This window comes from Sipha flava, unplaced genomic scaffold (genome assembly GCF_003268045.1).
Source record: "Sipha flava isolate LNK unplaced genomic scaffold, YSA_version1 0_pilon_pilon, whole genome shotgun sequence".
Lineage (NCBI taxonomy): Eukaryota > Metazoa > Arthropoda > Insecta > Hemiptera > Aphididae > Sipha > Sipha flava.
Genome location: NW_020271713.1, coordinates 7,628,595 through 7,646,180, shown reverse-complemented (window position 1 = coordinate 7,646,180; position 17,586 = coordinate 7,628,595). Strand labels below are relative to the sequence as shown.

The 17,586-nt window shown below is 29.1% G+C and overlaps 1 protein-coding gene across 1 annotated transcript in view; it reads left to right on the top strand.

Moving 5' to 3' along the window:
* The window catches only part of LOC112679270 (ALK tyrosine kinase receptor-like), a 411,089-nt gene that overhangs the window by 375,543 nt on the left and 17,960 nt on the right, over positions 1–17,586 (top strand). Inside the window, exons 12-16 of the mRNA XM_025549015.1 lie at positions 1,587–1,746; positions 4,060–4,207; positions 5,436–5,567; positions 7,959–8,115; positions 15,438–15,647. Of these exons, the coding sequence (XP_025404800.1) occupies positions 1,587–1,746; positions 4,060–4,207; positions 5,436–5,567; positions 7,959–8,115; positions 15,438–15,647 (807 nt within the window). The remainder of the gene's footprint in view (positions 1–1,586; positions 1,747–4,059; positions 4,208–5,435; positions 5,568–7,958; positions 8,116–15,437; positions 15,648–17,586) is intronic.

Here is a 17,586-nt window from a genome sequence, read left to right as displayed (position 1 = left end):
ACAACTATGCTCATTTATAGTTGTAATCAGGAACCTACACTATATGATGTTTACTTCCGATATTTCTAGAGCTTTAGCGTCCCTCAGTCATATAATCACAAGGGTCTCAAATATATTAAAACTAAACGTTGCTCTACCACTCTTTTATGAGGATTTGAAACTCGCTGGAAATAACAACGACATTTTTAATATCTCATCTATATTCAACATTATGGTTAACATTTTTGAAACAAAGTCTTTGATCAAAGTCAATCGGGACTCATCTCATTGTCACAAACTCCAGGCCTACGGTCCGACGGATTTGTGGTTACCGTCCATGCTGTGTCAAGTGTGGTGACGATCACCTCACTTCCCAGTGCAGCAAAGACAAAAGTTGTCTAGCCATATGTATTTTGTGTAGTGGCCATCACACAGTGAACTTCAAAGGATATTTGTCATTCAAATCTCTCAGCAAACATCAATGCAATGTCTATCACATTCCATAAAACCCGAAATTTCACGTAAAACTTTGCATCCTAATCCAAAGCTCACTTCTTACGTGTTTGAACTATATGGTACTAAAAATAAATAATAATGTTTTTGTAATTGAAATTTTTTATCAAAGTTATTTCAAAATTTCGCTTAAATTATTTACTTACCTATACTTCTTCTTACTACGGTCCTAAATTAAATTATCCTTTCATAAATACACCAGTGATATATTTATATGCAGCAATTACTTTCATTAAATCATTACTATTATTGTTATCTACATTATTAGCTACAGATTATTGTTATTATAATATATTATAATACATCATTTTTGAGCCGTAATACTTTATTGGCAAAGGCTAATTAAATTTGAAAAGAAATATAAAAAAAAAATTCTCTCTTCCATTATTATAATTTTTAAGTGTATGGTTTAAATAATATTTCCAGTTTATTGTATGTAGAGTTCATAAGTGAGTTCATAACGTATATTATCTGAAAACGTTTTAAATAATTTATACATTTTAAAATATTATATCAGCCGATAACAATGAGTGTGTTGTATTTTATATTTATGAGTGTGTTTGTGTGTATATTTTAATGAAAATTATGTCTAGAAAGTAATGAAGATAAAAATTATTATTTATTATAAACTTAATTACAATAAATATGGCATACTTGGAAAGTTATTAAAGTTTAAGTATTAGGTGACAAACAAGAAATAAGAATTTAAACACGTTGTACTGCTACTATTAAAACGTTGTTTTGCATTTTTCATGGGATCAAATAAAATAATGCGATTTTATTTTAATTAAATTGTTTTTAATTTAACCGAACCATCATTATAACTGTACTTTATTATTTTTTCTTATCAACATTATTTCAATTTTTATTATCACGACTATTTCAACATTTAGTTTTTAAAATATTGCGTTATTTATTACATTTTCATTCTCATTAAACTTTATAGTTTTGAATTAATCAACGTTTTGATTTTATAATTTGTTTATCCTCTGTTATTTATTAGTAATTTATTGGCTGATTTATCGGATTTAAATTGCATTTTGTGTACTCAAAATGTGAAACATTGTTTATTAAATTGTATTTATCATTTCCAGTTTACAAATTTACATCATGCGGATCAAGAGGTAGATTGGGTCCTAGTAATAGATCTTGCGAAGCGGCGTACACTAACAGTACTGTATCCGTCATTGTTGTCAACGATACGTACATGGACGGCGTACAAATTTGGCGTGTACCTGAAACAGGAGTATACACGTGAGTTTGATTTTAGTTTAACGTTATAAAGATATCAACAAACATGTTTACCGAATAACGAAAAACGAACTACATCAACAGGGAAAAATATATGTAACTCGATAATCTATAGATACTATAACAGTAACCTAAGAGTTACATAATACAATACTACATTATAGTTGTGATGGTAAGCTAGAACTAAAATTCACATTTTTCAGAAACTTTTAACTTAAAAAAAGTAAACAACGAAAATCATATTTTTTTTTTTTATGAAAGATTTGTTTTTTCGACATAAATTATAAAAATATGATGTATTTTAGTTTTATTTAATGTTAGGATAAATTTCCTCGTTTTCTCCTTGACGTTTTCTGAAAAAAAAAGTGATTCTTGGAACATGTGACGTTTGATTCTACTCATATATTTCATATCGCACGCTTTAATTGACCGTTATATGTTTGTAGTATGACTACACATACCTTTCTGTTGGCACCAGGATAAACCCTTATTACTCTTTCTAATTTCCAATGTAACGAGGGTAAATTGTTATCCTTCACCATCACCATTGTCCCCATTTTTACATTTGAATATACATCGATTGTTTATTTCGATCGAGTTTGTAATCGGAACAGCTACTCTTTTTGTCATCTCGCTCATAATTGTTGAGAAAGTTGTGTTATCCGACGTCACAAATTATAGCAATTAAAAGTCATCAACGAGATGTTCGGTTCCGTTATTGAAGTCAATGAATCTTCAGTTAAAAAATTACCAGGGGAAAATGCTATTAGATCAGAAGAATCGGACGACAGAGAACATAAAGGAAGATAGTATAAGCTAGCATCTATATGCGTTATAACAGTTTTAAGATCTCTGTAAGCCATATTCACATTACCCAGAGTTCTATATAGATGTATTTTCATGAATTTCATTGTCGATTTCCATATACCACTAAATTCAGAACTTCTAAGGGAAAGAGAACTAAGACAACTTCAACTTCTAATAAAATTTCAACGAATCCTAGCTTCGAATAAAGCCCTTTGATTTTTTTTTTTTCATATATTTGAGGTACATGGATACTACTTGCATTTTTTAATCTGCCACATACTAACATAACGATTCATCGTCGATAAATCGCCACAATTTAAAAACCTTACTTTAGGAAGATACTTGATTTCCATTTTTAAATCTGATTTTTCTTTGAAATAATAATGACTTTGAACAAAACGTACGAGTATTATTCAATATACTGCCTAAGTGATTTCGTGGACTTCTAAAGGATCTGTACTCTTAATTTTGGTATCTCGCAAAATATTTAGGAAACGTACGCTTTATGCGATTACCCGTATAGTAATAATCGCATTAGGGAAGAAAAACGATCAATAAATGATACATCAGTGTTCATTACTATAATAAAGTTTGTACTTGTATCTAAGTAGTTTCAGGTATCAGTGCATTTTATAAAGGATTTTCATTGGGCGACAAAAAACGTTTTTCTCAAAATAGTGTATAATACTATAGTACGATTATAGTATTACACGTTTGTATCGCATTATTTCGCCTAATATTTTAAAATACTGTCAACAGAGTATAATCACTGGGCGACATTTGTGTCGCTTAGTTAACTAGTTAAAAATGCACTGTCAGGTATTACAATTACGCTATATAATTCGGGTATTTTTGGTTACGCATTGGGCTATTTTTATAGCCATGCAGGACCATTCCCCCCAAATATTTTCTTTTTGAATCAATGACGAATTTCGGGCGCGAAAAATAACGTCGGCGGGATTATCCTGACTATTCACGTGCCACCACTCATGTACGGTTATTTGATTCTATATCCCTCTTACGCAATGGCTGATAAATACTCTTCATTGAGTAGATGGTGATGAAATTCATGCCATAACAATCATAGAATCGGTCCAAAAATAACAGCGAACAATATTTAATTTCAATAGCTTAATAATTTTGTTTATTAAGCAGCATAATAATACCATGGACTGTAATAATATTTATAATCAAAAAAATCATGAAAAATCGAATACTATATTTTAGAGCTTTATCAACCATCATAAAGCTATCTTTTCACATATTTGTTTATGGTGTTCACTTCACACTTAACATAATTATAAGAATTAATTAGTGAGGATTAGTAATGAGTGAACATACATACCTTGTATTTATATCGTGATGATTCAAACGTCTCTTTGGTGCTGCGTTAATGGTAGTGATGTGTAGAAGAAGGAATAGGCTACAACAGAAAAAAATAATTAAAAAATCAAGCTATAGTCATAACGTAAAATGTTCATATTTAACGGTCTTTGTGTTCTTTTTCAGTATAATAGCAAGAGGAGCTCGAGGCGGCAAGGGTGCTGACGGAATGGGCATTTCTAAAGGGGCTACAGCGATCGCCGTGATCGAACTGTCCAAACACCAGCAGCTGTACATCTTGGTCGGCCAAGAAGGCGGCGACGCATGCCGAAAAGTACGTCTACGGTCCACAATCAATAGTTTAGTGTAACGGATTTCTAGCTTCAGTGCTCCGGGAGGACAATCTAGGAACTTTACGAATATCACATCTTCTGAATCAGATTGATTCACGATATTATTATTCGAAAATATATATATGTATATTACATTTCGTACTATATTATTTGGATCGTGACATTTGAAAATAATGTTGAGTGTATAATATTGCTAATTTTGATAAATACTTGGCGTGGTATTCCAAAGATATAAGCATTATAATAATACAAATCAACGAAAAACACTGTCTTTATCTTATATGGAATATGTGGAATATATAGGTTTTCCCTTGATGTGCGTTTTTTTTTTTTTTTTATGTATCTGAACATGATTTTGATCTGAAGAATTTTTCCGATTATGATAACTACGAGAGGTCTCTAATAGAAAATTATGTGAATTTCATGCGTACTTTTTTTTTTATATATTTTTCAACCGTTTTCCGAATAATTTAGAAAAATGTAACAAAAAACTTTAACCAAGATTAAGTTCCGAACACATAAATACCTAATATTTTATCATGCCCTATTCCAATAGACAATTTAGAGAAAATTATTTAAAAGTTTTTCGTGAGATTTTCTTTGTAACCAATAAACATTTTTTTATTGGAAAGTTTCGAAATAGTTTTATAAGTGTTAGAAAACACAATTTTGACGAAATTGAGTATTTCAACAATTTTCAAATGTACAATATAAATTTTTTGGTTATTATTACAAAACTATTGTTCGCAGCGGCAAGAATCATTTACTGAATACTTATATTAACATTTTATAGACATTTCATAATTATAGAAATATTTCTGGCACTTGAAGATTTTAAGAACAAGTTATTAAAAAACTAACCTTATTAAAAAAAAAAAAATCGTTCAATTACTATATCAACAATATTTAGAAATATAAATTTATGCAACCGACTATTTTCATTCAGAATCCTTTTTTTCGAGAGGAATGGTACATTGTATTCAAATCTAAAACACCAATACGAGAATATCATTCAGCCGTTTCTGTATATATCAGGCCACCCGTTTTCATGTGATGTGTTGTGGTGAAATTGGTATTTTTAAATTTTTGGCGCTCCGCATATATTTTTATGGGAAAAAATACTGAGAACTGTGGATGTAGCGCCTGCAGCAATTTATTGTCAAAATAGTCGATGATGAATTATTTTTTTTTTCTTTTCATAAAATTTAGACTTTCGAAAAGCACGACGGCGCATGCCAACGAGAACAATACTTCAGAACGGGAAGTGCTCTGAGGGAATTGCACGACTTGCGCTTGCTCAACGGCGGCGGCGGTGGTGGCGGTGGATCATTTGTTTTTACAGTTAAGTACCGTTTTATCGCGGCACGGTAGGGAAATGCTATAAATATAGGGGATCCGGGGTAGAATAAACTTTACATCCAACCACCCCCTCCACCATCTCCAACCCGTTTCTTCGGTAAATACAAAGCGAAGCCTCAAAGTATGTATATTCATTTCAAAGGATAAATTATGCACAACACTGCAACTGTAAAATACCAACAAACATTTTATCACAAATACGTATTACTCTAATGGAAAAAATATTCGGACCGATAACTCGTTTACGATTTGGAAATTAATTTGATCGATTGTAGAAATATGAATATACTCCGACGAAGTATTAATAATTTTGAAATATAATGAAGTAAATACATTAACTCCTGAACGTCAGCATTAAAAACAGCGAGAAGAATAATAGAGTGAATATTTTTGTTGTAATGCGTTTATTTATTATATACATTGGTATAAATATTTTAGTAATTATTACATAAATGATTAATCAATCACTAAAGCGAAGCCAAGTGAACAGAATAATAGAACCACCAACCAGCAACTTGACTCGTATTTTCGAGAAAATTGCGAATTTACACCACTAAAACATTCATCGGTTGAATTAAAATTTACCACCCTACACAATCCATTTTTATACAATGTTCACAGTAATGCCAATAAGTAAATATTCTTGTGTTTCAAACGATTAAATAAATAATGTACAATAATGACTTAAAACAATACTGGTACTTTTGTAAATCTCTATAAGTATTATGTTACGTAATACACGATATAACTCAGAGTTAGTTTTCACATAACAGTCTTCTGTTATTGTTGACAACAAAATCCTTTACTAAATTAATTCTGCAACGTTCTGTACTATTTTAACGAACGTTTTTTTAGAAAATAATAATAGTGACAAGGTTCAACAATGGTTTAATAAAAATGTGTAGGCAAGGTATTCTTCAATGGAATAATATACGTTTTGTTTTATTCGTTTTGATATACTTTGAAGTTACTCTGTATTTATGTTCATGACATTGAACACAAAGAAATTTAAAAAATATTGAACTTTTTTTACTGTTACAGAAGTTTATTTTTATTGAACTTTGTTTACTTGAGAATTTATCATTTAGCAAAAAAAATATTAAATTATTCATAATAAACAGGGTTGGGCAAGACACTTAAAAAAAAGTATCATGATACATGCATTTAGTGTATCTAGATACAAGATAAAGATTCACTGTGAATGTAAAAAAGATACATTGATACATTGATACTTTCATACTTCCAATTGAATTTTATTAACTTTTAAACGTAAAAGGTTTATACAATATACTATCAGTCCATACTCTATAGTAATATATATAGTAGGTACTTATAAATTCATAAATATTAAATAATGTAATAAGAACCAATTTGTTTATAAGACAAAATTTTAAAATATTTTCCATTCAATGATTTTGGAATTTTAATATATTGTTCAGTAAAATAATCTATAAAAAAAAAAAAAAAAAAAAAAATTAAAATATATAGGAATCAAGTATGAAAAAATTGTGAACGGCCTTATAATTACTTTACTGACAGTGCGACAGTTACACAGAAGGCAGAACGAATAAAATGGTACACTAGTAATAGTACACTACAATTACTTATCTGTATTTTTGATTTTGTTTTCTATTTTACATGGAAATATCTACTACAATTACAGCCATATCTTTAAAAAAAAAAAAAATTTGTAGTGGATTCATATTTTATGAGAACGAAAATTTGAAGTTGGTGTTTATCTGTATGACTGTAATTTTCAAATTATCTTACAAGGTATAACGTTGTGTAGTTAATGTTTTCGTTGTTCATTTCGACTCGATCGCATCTGGACAGTTATTTTTCGTAAAAATAAAATCCATGACGAAAATTTTTTTATTTCTTGGTACTATTCAGTACAAATTTTTACAATAATAGTATCTTGTATTTTTTGGGAAAAAAAATATACATGATACTTGCATAAAATGTATCATGATACATGATACTTGATACTTTAAAATTATGTACCATGATACAAAATACAATAGACATTGTATCTTTGATACTATCCAACCCTGATAATAAACTTGACATTGTGTAGTAAATGACGAATGTATTAGCAGTATATTGTTTTAAACGTTTTTAGTCCATAAATAATCCTTTTTTTTCCTGAAAAATATTATGTTAGATATTAAGTTGTTTGCATTTTGTATAATAAAATAATTTTATAAATATTTTTTACCCTGAAAGCAAGTTAAATTTAAACAATAAAATTTAAAAATTAAATTTGTATTTCAAATTAAACAACTCCCATAATTGACAATAAGTAAACGATGATAATTATAGCTATTGTCTTTCAAATTTTTGAATATTTAAAAATGTTTGATAATATTGAAGGGATCGCGAGAAACGGAGTTCATACCCTTGGTGATTGGCGCTGGCGGAGGTGGTTTAGCACACGGACCGTTCAAAGACGACAGAAGTCAACACGGCAACGGTACGAACCCCAGATTACCTGCTATCACTGCACCATCTTTCGGCGAAAACCCTGCAGGTTTGTACGATAAAATATTTTTATTTTTTTTTCCGACACAAATATATTATGTATTATGTTTAATAAAAATCCAATAGTACGCATTGAATATATTAACACATTATATACTTTTATATGCATATACTGTTCTGAAATATAATAATAAACGAAGTATAATTTATGCGACCGAAGAAAACCAGACAAATATTGGTATCGAACAAATTAACAGCATTAATTATTTGGATAGCGATGACTTAAAAGTGATGTTCATCATCAAATTTAACTCAACTCAAGATTATCGTGTCATTTACAAATTATGTGAAACTGAATATTATACATTTTAATGTAGTGATATTTTTTTTTTTTCGAAGAAAAGTCATTATCTTTGTACGATCCGATATTGTTGATTAGGTATCCATAAAAATATTGCAGGATGAATACAGTATAAGAAAATTGAATTTAATATTACACCGAGTCGACGCCGAATCGTTATTGTTATTTTTATTTATTTGATGTTAATAATGTATGTATAGTTATGTACATTTAATTTAAAATTGTATATTTTTATCATAATTTGTACGTGGCCAATAGGCGGATTGTGACGGAATTTTCGAAGTGATGAAGAGAAACAAGCGGAAGATAACTGGTGAATGCTGATATGGTTAAAAGGATATTTAAATATATAAATATATAAATTACAAAGTTGAAAAACAAACCTATTCGTGATTGCATTTCCATTATTTGTGGGTGAGCTTGTACCGCTGCTTTGAGGTTCGCTTACTGTGGCTTGGTGATTGTTGACAAGACAATGGTCCGAATAATGACTGACGTTTTGACAACAAATACCACACGGTTTCGTGTCATATTTATCCACTTCGTGAAGTTTTCAAAAAAGATATCATGTGAAAAATCTGTTTTACATACACTGTTTATGCGAACGGGCTTGATACTTTTTGTGTGACTGACATATTCAGATCGTGTGATTTCATAGTATTACATTCATATTATTCATAGTATTAAATCGTACTATTTCACTGAATTAACTAGTGATTTATTCAAATCCGTAATTAGTATGTATTGATTATTTATTTATTTATCTGCTGGGAGAAAAAACATAACTGTTCTGGTACAAGTTTTGAATAGTAATCTTAAATATATGCAAAAGTATGCAATAGCCATACATATCATGAAATACATAACCAATGATTGGTCTAATTCCCAAATAAGAATAATAGATTTTTGTTCACTATTCTCATCAATCTTGGCATATGGATATTTAGTAAATCATACACCGAACAATTGTTATAATACAATTGTTAAAACATAAATCAAATTGTTTCATTTTATTTTGGTTTTAACTACCATATTACAATAAACTCGTAAACTATAACACCAATTCCAATAAGTAGTACATCGATAGTTCGTTGGTGCCTGTGGGTCGTTTTAATAATTTAAGAAACGTGATCTTTTTGTTATAAGTCACGCGTGGGAGTTGGAAGCGTTAATTGCTCATGGGAGTTTAACTTTTAACAGATTTGAATTAATTAATTTGATATGGATTAGAGAGGTATAATATTCACGCATTTTCGATTGTTCTTTAGCATGAAAAATAAATATGATTTCCTTATCTTTATTTTTCGTTTTTTTAACTCTAAAGTTACAGATTTCAATTTTTAGAGTAAGTATACCCATAGGTCTTTAACATATTGCTAAAATAAATTCAATTGAATAATACGTGTTGTGATTGTATTTAACAATAATACTAATATGGTACACCGACTTTATCCTATGAATAACTGTCTGACCTAGTGGATTTTGTTTGCCATTATCATCTCGTATTGAATGTAAACGTATAGTTATATAGATAAATATTTAACTTTCAGGGATACTTTTCTGTATTTAATAATATATTATTATGTTATAAACAGTGTCTAAAATTATAAACAATGTTTAACATTTATTAAAACCGTTAATAATGGATTATTCATTCAATGAAAATATAACTTTTAATTTGCATGGTTTTTATGAAAACATATTTATTAAATTATTTGCATACCTAATTAGTAAAAGTATTATATTACATCATTTTTCTTTTTTGATCTAAATATTACTTTGTTTAACTTATTAAATAGTTGAATTATTTTGTACAATATACCAGTAAGTTTTAATTTGGGGTATAAATTATATAGAAGTGTTTTTATTGCGAAACTAGTACTATTTTATTAATTAAATTTCTGTGATTAAAGAAACAAAGAAAATATAAATCATCTATTCTATTGTTTTTTTTTTTTTTAGGTGGAATCAAATTTAGTTTTATGTTCAACTAATTATTATGTTAACTGAATTAAGTTGTTTAAATGTTAAACTATTAAATTTAATTATGACTAAAATTGTATTTTAAACTTTAATGAATTATAAAAACTTATGTTCAACGTAATATTTTTCTTTCAATGTAACGTTGGTAAGTGAAACATGTTTTTAACTAAATTAAATACTAAAAATATTTCGAGGATGAAAATATAAATTGTATACTATTTAATACCCATACCTATAAATAAAAAACAAATTAAATGCAGAAATAGTCGTTTTATTTGAACTATGATAGATTTATGTAAGAAAACCATTATGTTTTATAAATAAAAGTTTCAAATTGCATGTTATTTTATATGCAGAAACAACGAATTATGACATAAAACCATTAAAATTATAGTTTTTATCTAATTATAGTTATAAATAAATAAATATTAATAGTTTGTTTAGCAAGATGTATATTCAAAAACATAATTTAAGACGATAATTGTAATTGACAAGCGATCAAATTGAATGGCATTAAGTATTTAAGAATAATGGAAATGGAAATTATGATGATTATATTTTAATAGAGATATGATGAGAACTTGAGCAGTGAATGACGAAGTTTTGAAAAAAACAAAGTATTCAAAAACATAAACGAGAAGGCTTGAGTTGGTAGTGTGTCATTTAAATCATTCAAAGAAAAATTTGATTTAATTGCCGTACATTTTCAAGTTATATGACCAAAATACTTAAAGATATCAGTTCTAGATTTGCAGATGATGTGATACTCTGGAGTTAAATGTTTTGAGTAAATTATAATAATTATGATTCATTCAAGTGACAACTTCAGATAAAATGGTGTATAACAACCAAAATAATATTAAAAACAAAAATCTAAAATATAGAAGATAACATGATAAGCTATTTTTTATTGAATTCGAAAAAGTCTGCAGAGCTGCGGTATTTTATTATTCCAGTATTAAAGATTTATATAAATCAAATTTAGTAAATAATAAAATAAAATTTAATTTAAATTCTAAATTTCGCAGTGTTCATAATATCTTATATTCAATCATTTCTGCAATGTATTGAACGTAAGCGTTCAATTAATTCATTATATATTAGAAAATATCAAACGGGCTAAAAATATGTGATTAACATCACGATAAAACTATCATAAAAATAATATTAGATTTTATTACAAAATCAGAAAATATCTTATTTTCTTTATTGCTTTTTTAGCTATGGATAAATGTTGACCAAAATTGCAATAATCATCTGTAGCAAAAAAGGAAAAATTTTTAAAATACTTCATAGATTTCTAAAACAAACTTTTTATTTATTAATCAGTTAAAGTAATTATAATTTGCTAAATGTGTAAGTTATTACTCATATTTAAAGTTGTAAGTTTAACTTTAAATAAAACAGTATTTAAAACGTGTTGTTAAATTAAGTATATTTTAAATAATTTAATAAAGTAGAAGAATACAAAAATATCTGTGATATTGTATTAAACAATAAAAGAAATAAAAAATATTAGTTAATTACACTTTTCTAAATAAAAAAAAGTCTCATTATTATCCAATTTCAGAATGCAATTTCGAAATTATAAATATATAAATAATCATATTAAACATGAAATATATTTAATAAATTAATTTATTCATTATCTATATTTTATTTATTGCACTTGGTTTATTTGGTTTTCTTGTCGTGATTGATCTTATCAGCTGACCTTAAAGATTAATATTACACCTTAATTATTAGAATAATTCATAGTTTTAACTCTTTCAAATAAAATATAATTTGTTAGCATTTGATATTTCTGTTTAATTGTTGAAATATATTTAATAGCAAGAATATATGAACAAGAATGAGTTTTCAATCATTTTGATACATTTTATAAAACATTTAAAATATTTAATTATTATTATGAATAAAAAATAGCTAAATAAATATTTTCTATAAGAAAAACATTCAAGTTAACATTTGGTTTTCAATAAATTTTGTTAATTCAAATCATTTAATAAAATACTAAATTATAATTTTATCAGTCGCATTAAAGCAAAGTATATTTCAAAATATCTTGCCTCTAATATGTATAGTAAATTGTCTATTAAAAATAATTACATTTTGTTTAAAATTTTAATATGAATCCACTATCAACAATTTTGTTTTTGAATTACATAATTATTATGATTTTTGAGAACATCAGAGATTTTTAATTTTCCTTTTTTTCTTTTTTTTTTTTTTGTAAATTTTTTAGAATTTGAATGAAACGAGAAATTTATTGGTTGATACATGATGTGAGTTTTTTTATTGTGTACTTGATTTCGATCAGAAGAATTGCTTCAATTCGTCTAGTCCAGCGGTCGCCAACTTTTTGGACTTCACGGATCACTAAATACATACTCTAAATTCTACAAACCACTTTTAGCTTAAAATAGCTTTTTACATAAATACCGTTAAATAAATCGATGAGGTATTTTTTCTCGGTCATATTTAACTTGTTATTTTCATTGTTTGCTGCAATAGATTTATTATCCACATACTACCATGTCTAGAGTCTTATTTTTTTGGAAAATAACAACAAAAAGATTCTGTAAGTACCTAATATTCAAATTTTCCTGCGGACTACTTAAATTTTTTCACGGGCCACCAGTGGTCCACGGACTACCGGTTAGTGACCGCCAATCTAGTCGGTATTTTGAAATAGGTCATTTTACCGATTTCCCTATAGTTTTATTAATAAATGCAAAAAAAAAAAAATTGATATTATAAAAGATATTACTGTACAGTATTACAGTTTTATTAATAAATGCAAAAAAAAAATTGATATTATAAAAGATATTACTGTACACTGAACTGAATATATTTAGTCGTACTAAATGTTACGACTATTCCTGGGTGTAAGGCTTAGCTAACTAACATTAAAGCTGTTTGCACACTACGCGTTTCAGACGCTAGCGTACGCATTATAAAAACTTAACGTTCAAACACCGAAAATTAAACACGCGCGTCTAGAATCGTTAACCGCTGCCGAAAGCGTACAGGATTCCGCGATAGGGTGAACGCCTGTATGCAAACCGTAGTTTTTCATTTATCGACTTTGTTGAACGTTGGTACAACACGTATTGTTTGACCAGCTTTAGTTACTGACATTAAGCTCGGACTGCGGAAAAATTTTTTCTGTAATAATTTATATCATTAGCTTAGAATCTCCGGTTTCGTTAAATATAGCTGTGCTGCTATCATTAACACGCTGTAATTGCTATTCTGTATAATTTTGATCGGTCTGTCTTAATCGCAGCATAAGTATTAATCTAATTATACTTCTCGCATGATTTATAATACGAGTCATATCTTACAAATACAAAATGTGTTTTCGTGTGTATCATCATATTCTACTCACATATTTTCACCTCTGTCCTGTATACAATTATTTCCGTGCTGCAGCCGTTACATATACGAAAGCTAAATCCGAAATCCGATAGAATCGTGAAATGCCGGTTGATTGTTGGTTAAGCCCTGGGATCCGATACATTTTTATTACATGCGATAGAAGTATAAGTTGCATTGAGATTAAAACATTCATTTTTTTTTTTTTTTTTTATTAAATGTTTTTTATACATGCGTACGGAAAAATCTACTGTAAAAAAAAAAAAAAATATTGCGAAAATTGTTTTATTTTTTTATTATTATTTTTTTTGTTACTTTTTTAATATCGCTAACTATATACTAACCCTTTGGTACGTAAACAAAGTTATAACAATCTGTACGTTTAACCCGATAAAAATGTTCGTATACTGATGACAAAAATCATATTATTATATTTTTTTCAAGTCCTATGAATTGTTAAAATGTTTGTGATCATAACGAGATTATTATCTCAAACTTGATTGGAAATAGGGACCTTGTATCCCCGTTATTTTCTATTGGAAAGCATATCAGACTAGAATATTGATCCATAGAATAGACACGTTTGTTAGAGTGACTTTTGTAATTACATTAGCACTATAAATATGTGTTACGTTTTTAATACATATTAAAGAACGTAGTAATTCATAACTGTGAACACATTTTACAGGTAGACTGTAATTTACGAAATGTCACGCTGTTTATGAATATACGTGGGGAGTAACGTTTAATGCAATAATTAATGCCCTTTAAATATTTGTCAAGAAGAATGTATATATATATATATAACTTACTCACTTGACCAACATTAAATCCAAAAAACATTTATAAACGTTTTCAAACAATATTTGGTTGGTATTTTATTTTTAATTCCGTTAGTAATTTTCATCTGGCTTAACAAATACAAGAGCAAAATTAATTTGTGAAACACAAAACATAAACAGTTGTTTTGTTTTCTTTGCTTCGCATATAACATTGGCGTTAAGAAAGTATAATTAATTGTAACAGAAAAATGTATAAATTAAATTAAATTTGTAAAAAAAAAAAAAAAAAACAGGTAAATGTGTAATAAAGTCGTATGTCAAGAAATACGTTGAGTGTGTATTAGAAAAAAATAGCGTTTCTTAAATAATTTATTCAGCTAGACTGCAAACATATTTGGTAAAAGAAATAACGTCATCAGATATGTGAGACAAATTATAAATAGATAATACCTAGTGCTGTACGATTGATGTGAATTTAGTAGACAACCGATGGTTCATACTTTTTTTTCTCATTCTAAGTATAAGGATTTCATAGCCATCACGTTGTTATTAGGTACACCCGTACAACGTTGTTTAACTTAATACCGTTTCCGTTTCGAATATTTCAACTTTTTCCATTATATTTTTGTTTATATTTTTTTTTTTTTTTCGTATAAACTTGGTAATGTTCCCTTTATTTCATTTTTTTCCACCGACCGATATCATGCGCTGTCTTCGGTACATACCGAATCCTACAGGTCTCGGGTAGCCATCTATTGATACCCTACACAGTACATACACATATTATCGTTCTCGGCAGCGGTTTCACGAAAACATTCCGCCGAAACGCATACGTTTCTAAAAAATAAGCACGCGAATGAATTACAGGCGCAGGCGGTGGCTGGGCCCCGGGCAACTACACGGAGGACAAGAAGACCACAGGGTCGGCGTTGCTGGGAGTCGGCGGTGTCGGCAGCGAGGGCGGTGGCGTTGGCGGTCTGGCGTGCTACAAAAGCCGCGGCAACACCAAAGGCTTCGGCGGATTTGGCGGCGGTGGTGGTGGATGCGTGGCCGGAGGGGGAGGCGGCGGTTTCACTGGTAAGTCAAATTGATACGTGCAGCGACAAGCGGTTGGATTTAAGGTGGTTGGATCCTTGGACCCTTTTGAGAGGGACGAACAACTTTGTACATTGGGCAGTTTGCCGGGTCTTAATCGATGTATCCAATCAGTGCCGGCCCAACGGTTTTTGGGGCCCGGTGCGGAATTTTGTGGGGCCCCATTTATTATATATTAATTTGTTAATTTTGTTAATTTATTAATTGTTTATAGAAATCTGTTTTTTGTGTTATTATATAATTAAACATGTACTATGGGTATATTTCGAACCGTCGTCGATGATAAATAATTTTACAAGTGCGTACCCATACAATACTTCAAATCTATACATAATTGGTACAGTTTTAATTTTCGTGGCTAACAACCCGTTTCCTAAGAAAACCACATGACCGCACACGGATTGTGATTTGCGTACTGGGACTACATTATTTTTTTCTTTATAGATAAAGTGATATTCTTAATACATAATTTGTGGGGTCCAGTGCAATAACACCACTTGTCCCCCTCCCTCTAGAGCTGGAAATACGACCAATGTCATCCGGCACGGGCACGGTTACGGATCTTACGGTGCACACGTTTACGTATGCATTTTCCAAGCGCAATGTAGGTAATAGAAATCAACAATTTTAAGGGTAAAAAAGACGTGGGGGTAACTGCCTCGTTCGCTCCTCCTCTTAGAATACTCCCTGGTAGAAGCGGGTGCTTAGGGACCTCAGGCGTTACACCGTAACCGTACAGATAAAAAGCATTTGGTTGTCAGGCGTCGATTAATAATTCAAGGAGCGTAATAACGAATCAATGATGGCGAGATGGTATGTTATCGATTCATTTCCCACCCATTCCAAATGCGATTTTTTGTTTTTTAAATCAATGAATAAGATTTTTACGTTCCATTTTTTTTTTCTATTTGATCGCACGGTAAATTCCATGTTACAATGGAATTATTCATTATACTTTACGTCGTATTGTTTTACGTTATTTGTTTTTCACAATTATATCGTTATCGTACAGCATGACTCCTCCGAGTTGTCAGAAAAAAATCCTGAACAGGATTGTACGTGAAATGATTGCGAGCATACCGTTTGTTGGATTCGTATACATATCTAGTTGTAATCACATAATAAAGGATTGTTGCTTGCCATCAGTTCAACCGTAAAGATGGTATCGATTTAGGAATGTTTCAAATAAAAATGCTCAAACTAAGTTAGACTGTTTTATTAAAATTTCTCTAAGTACAATTAATTAATTCAACAAACGATCTGGCGTGTAGGTGCTCGCTAAAACAGGTATAAAACATATCTAAATATTGGTCTGTTCGGACTACCTTATATACCCCGTTCTTATGGGATAATTGACCCGGATATAGTTAATATTCTAGATCCCCTTCAAACAGTATCAACTATCTAATTTTTATAATACCTTACATAGCATGTTTTTTATGTTGTCTTGGCTTTTTGCAACAACCACTTAGTTTTATGTATCTTCTCTGTAAATCTGGATATTCACAAGGACATATATATTATATTACATGCTGTATTATATGATGATCTCATGCAATGACCTACATTGTATATATCTGTAAGAGTAATAAGGATTTACGTATGTATGTCCGTAACACATGCAATGATCTACATCGTATATATCTGCAAGAGTCGTAAAGACCTATATACGTATGTCTGTAACAGGATATCCGAAATCCGTAATTAGAATTATTGATGTGATCAAAGAGTTGTATATTACTATAATATTATTTATATCGTATTATTGTAATTTAAATAGTTTTAATTTAAATTTCATTAAAAATATAACTCTTAAACCCATATTAATTATTTTAAAATACAACACAATAGCATGATGAGAATTATTTATCTATGGTCAAATAAATTAAAACATTCAACGGCTTTTTTATTTAAAATAAGG